At 33.8% G+C, this 4368-nt stretch overlaps 1 protein-coding gene across 1 annotated transcript; it reads left to right on the forward strand.

Annotated features, from left to right (window-relative positions):
* Window positions 1–354: 354 nt before the first annotated feature.
* Window positions 355–2585, forward strand: LOC145006243 (aspartate carbamoyltransferase, chloroplastic-like). The gene is made up of 5 exons (XM_078965335.1): window positions 355–570; window positions 909–1435; window positions 1497–1810; window positions 1896–2132; window positions 2225–2585. The coding sequence occupies exons 2-5, from the start codon at window positions 946–948 to the stop codon at window positions 2330–2332; spliced, it is 1149 nt and encodes a 382-aa protein (XP_078821461.1). The 5' UTR covers window positions 355–570; window positions 909–945; the 3' UTR covers window positions 2333–2585.
* Window positions 2586–4368: the final 1783 nt, after the last annotated feature.

Genomic DNA, 4368 nt, shown 5'->3' on the forward strand with positions numbered 1-4368 from the left:
AAATACTTATTCCTTGCATCATCGATTGAAAAACAATTCTAAAATGCCACCCCTCTTGGTTACTAATTAGTATAGTAATTACTTCGTTTTCCGGTTTATTGATTTTCAAACCGGTTATCTTTCATAGTTCACAGACTAGTATGATTTTTTATTTTTACTTTAGATATTGGAAATTTTAAATTACAATATTCAATGATTTAAAGTAGATATCGACCCAAATTAGATTAGGTATGGATTTTTTTTTTTTTTTTTTTATGATATTTGCCGTTTATACTAAAATAGAAAAGTGGGTCTTGTGAGAAAGCCCAAGCCCAGTGTTTAGGGTTACGGGATGATTGAAGTAACCTCGTGATAAGGGAAATTCTCGTGTTGTTGAAACTCGAAACCATCTCATCTATTATTTTGTTTTTCCGCCAAAACCCTTTTATTCAATTCAATCGTCGATACTTTTGAAGTGAAGTTAAACATGCATCATCAACTCTTCCTATAAAGTAGCTTCAGGCGTGAAATTTGTCGATTAGGCCGTCGTTAAAGTATCATATTTCTCCGGCAAGGTTCTCCGACTCCGAGGTGGCTTCTCCTTCTTCAGTTTGCTATCTTTTTGAGTTTTCTGAAACTTAATTTTACAAATGATTTTATCTTCTAAGCTTTCTTATCATTTAGGTTTATTGATGAATATTATTATCATAATGTCTGCCTACAGAGATGATGGCATATTAAGAATAAATGTTACTAGTTTCATAAGCTTTCAGCCTTTGAATTTCGACTTTAAAGGACCTTGGAGTTCGTTAGGCTTAAATGAATAACGACTGAGTTCTAGATTGATAAGTTTAATTGTTGGGTTTCAGCATAGTTTATTCATTGCTGCTACTATAGATGTATTGTTAATGCTCGCAAATTGTGTTTAGGTGGTGATAAGATAAGATATCTACTTGTGTTGTGGCAATGTCTTCCTCTACGTTTTCTACACATGGCGCCACACTAGCTCCTGAACAAAGGAAGACCTTTGGTGATTCAAATAACTCAGATGTCTTCCATAACAAGAAGAACCATGTATCGATGAGCTGTCCTAACAATGGAAGGCTGATATCCAAGGATAGAATCCAATGTAAAGCAGTAGAGGTCAAAAGCCACCACACTTTCTTGAAGGGAGAAAAATTTCAACTTGAAGATGTGATTGAGGCACAGCAATTTGATAGAGATACCCTGAGTGCCATATTTGAAGTGGCACGTGAAATGGAAACAATTGAGAAGAAGTCACAATCACATGGAAGTCAGCTTTTGAGTGGTTATCTAATGGCTACTCTCTTTTACGAGCCTTCAACAAGAACCAGGCTTTCGTTTGAGTCAGCAATGAAGCGCTTAGGTGGCGAAGTTTTAACAACAGAAAACGCACGTGAATTCTCTTCTGCTGCAAAGGGAGAAACACTTGAAGGTAGTGCATTCTTTCATCTTCTGTCTCTCATTCTGAATTTAATTTAGTTTGTTTGATTCAGATTCTATTAGAACTGTGGAAGGGTATTCGGATATTATTGTGATGAGGCATTTTGAAAGCGGTGCTGCCAGAAGAGCAGCCATGACAGCTAACATTCCTGTTATCAATGCTGGGGATGGTCCAGGTCAGCATCCTACTCAGGCTCTTCTTGATGTGTACACCATTGAAAGAGAGATAGGAAAGCTGGATGGAATCAAAGTCGCACTTGTTGGTGATCTTGCAAATGGGCGAACAGTTCGCTCTCTTGCATATCTTTTAGCCAAATACAATGATGTCAAGATCTACTTTGTCTCACCAGAAGTCGTAAAGATGAAGGTATGCAATTATTATTATTATTATTATTATTATATGTTATATGTATCAGAAAAGAAGGTGTGAATGTCTTGATGGATTTATTTAGGAGGACATCAAAGAGTACTTAACATTAAAGGGAGTTGAATGGGAAGAAAGTGCAGATTTGAAGGAAGTGGCATCGAAATGTGATGTGGTGTATCAGACTCGCATCCAGAAGGAACGTTTTGGAGAGAGAAGAGATCTTTATGAGGAAGCTCGTGGGAAATACATTACTGATAGAGATGTGTTGGGTGTCATGCAGAAACATGCCATTGTCATGCATCCTCTCCCAAGGCTTGATGAGGTACAAATTCTTATCAAATTTGTTTTTAGTTTTCTATATAATACAATATACTTAACTAGTTTTGTTTGTGAATTGTATACACTCTCTATTAGATAACAGTGGATGTAGATGGGGACCCAAGGGCTGCTTATTTTAGACAAGCTAAAAATGGACTCTACATTAGAATGGCTTTGCTCAAGCTCTTACTTGTTGGTTGGTAAATGGTCAATGGTCAATGGTCAATGGTCTTGGTTTGAAAGGGAGAGTCGTTTTGCTTTCTGTCTGGTCTCGTCAAAACTGCAACAAATTTCATTTCCATGTGTTAGTTAGATTAGATATATCACCTAAAGATTGCGACTTTTTAGGTAATAATTTAAGCTTATGGATTTATGGGAATTCTTCTTGCTCTCCTGTTTAATGGTGATTTATTATGGACATTGATTACTAATAAATGTCCGTACTATTTTACTTCAATCTTCATGTTCTCAATGGTTTATACTTTAGGATTGATATTAAAGCAGACTTATTTTCATCAAGTATCGGACATGGTGTTATCTCTTCAAAGAGGGAAATCGTTATCATCACCTTCTCCAAGAGTACACAATCCGTGAATGTACGACAAACAGTTAAAAGACCTGACATCATAAAATATTCGTTTTCAAAATAATGCTTGTTAATGATATCAAATAAGAATTAAAACTGTTCCTGAAGCAATTTGGAGCATGAAGTCAAAATCAAGGACAAACTTCAACTGATATGCATATAATCTCACATCATAGATAATGCTATCTTAGGGGATATTACAACTTCTAAATCTAAACTAATTAATCTAATCGTGTATTATATAACGACTCTCATCCAACATTGAGTTCCACCAACTTAAGATCTCAAATATGTCATTTCATCGGCCAAATAAATCTCCACCTCCTGTCTTATTAACCCATGCCCAAAATGTTACAAACAAGTTATAATGCCGTCTGCCAAATTAAGTTTCGAGTTAGAGTCGATATAAAAAAAAAATAAGGAAATAATTAGAAGATGATGTATCTTTTGTCTTTTGAGAATTTTATTTCTCTAATTTGTGTTTAAAGTGTTTAAACAAAGTCTTCTAATGTTCTAATAACACTTGGATGTTGTAAAAAACTTTGTAACATTTAAAAAATAGTCCTCCAAGTAGTCTATAAAAATACTTATTGAAACAATCAAACAAACAAAAAACATATAACCTATTTGTCTGAAATCTCAACAACTCCATCATACCTCTCATAATGGGCCATATTTTTTTTTTGTTCATGTTTGGTGTGTTACAAAAGATGGAATTGAAATTCTTATGTTTGTGAATGTTATTGCCTGGCTCTCTACTAACAACAGCAGATTGTGGATCCATTTACTTACAAAACATGGAAAAAGAGATCAAATTCATGCATGTTCTTAAAAAAATGAAATCTAGAGCAATGTACTTAACTCTTTTTACATAGGAAACAAACGTACATTGTATACTGAAAATGGCAGAGTACTTATATTTTTTCATATTATCATATATCATGATCCCAAAAGAAAACAAAATTTTGCATCCCTGATTCCGTTCGCTAACGAATTCAAACAGCAACATACTTGCATTTTGCTCGCAACGTAGGCAATGTACTTTAGCACTCCCTCCTCTTTGTATCTCTTTTGCAGCCATAAGGATAAAATTGTATACCAGATATGTAGCTTTTGCTTTAATTTTATAAAACCATGGATTTCTGCCTGCTTGCCTTGCTTCATTCCAAAAAAAATCATTTTAAACAAATATATAGCTACAATATAAGTCCAATATCTGTAAAAAAAGTGAGTTTCACCATCCTGTTTAAGGTCAGATATTTTAGTAACGATATCATGGAGTAAAAACAGAAGTCACCTACATTAGCAAACTCACACATCCACGGGTCAGGGATTTTTTTTTTTTTTTTTTTGCATTATTTTGCTTAGCAGATAAAAACATATTATGGTTTGCAAACTAAAACCGCAATAGCAACATAAAAGTTCCTTTAAGTCTACTATTTTAAAAATAAATATACTAAATACACAACATTTTAAAGCTTAACAATTGAAAGTACAATGCTATTTATGAAATTGGAAATCAAAATTTAATTAACACATAATAATATATGCCATTTTTGAAATCATATACAAAGTTAAAAGATATAAATATTATATAAAGGAAAACAACAAACCTAGCTACAGGGATGAGTTTTGGAACCGGAACTGCATTGAC

This window comes from Lactuca saligna, chromosome 7, assembly GCF_052625555.1.
Source record: "Lactuca saligna cultivar CGN05327 chromosome 7, ASM5262555v1, whole genome shotgun sequence".
NCBI lineage: Eukaryota > Viridiplantae > Streptophyta > Magnoliopsida > Asterales > Asteraceae > Lactuca > Lactuca saligna.

Bases quoted from the DNA above. Each gene is read 5' to 3' on its own strand.
- LOC145006243 (XM_078965335.1), top strand. From the start codon at position 946: ATGTCTTCCTCTACGTTTTCTACACATGGCGCCACACTAGCTCCTGAA. The intron at 1,436-1,496 runs GTAGTGCATTCT...TGTTTGATTCAG, and splicing joins AAAGGGAGAAACACTTGAAG to ATTCTATTAGAACTGTGGAA. The intron at 2,133-2,224 runs GTACAAATTCTT...ACTCTCTATTAG, and splicing joins CTCTCCCAAGGCTTGATGAG to ATAACAGTGGATGTAGATGG.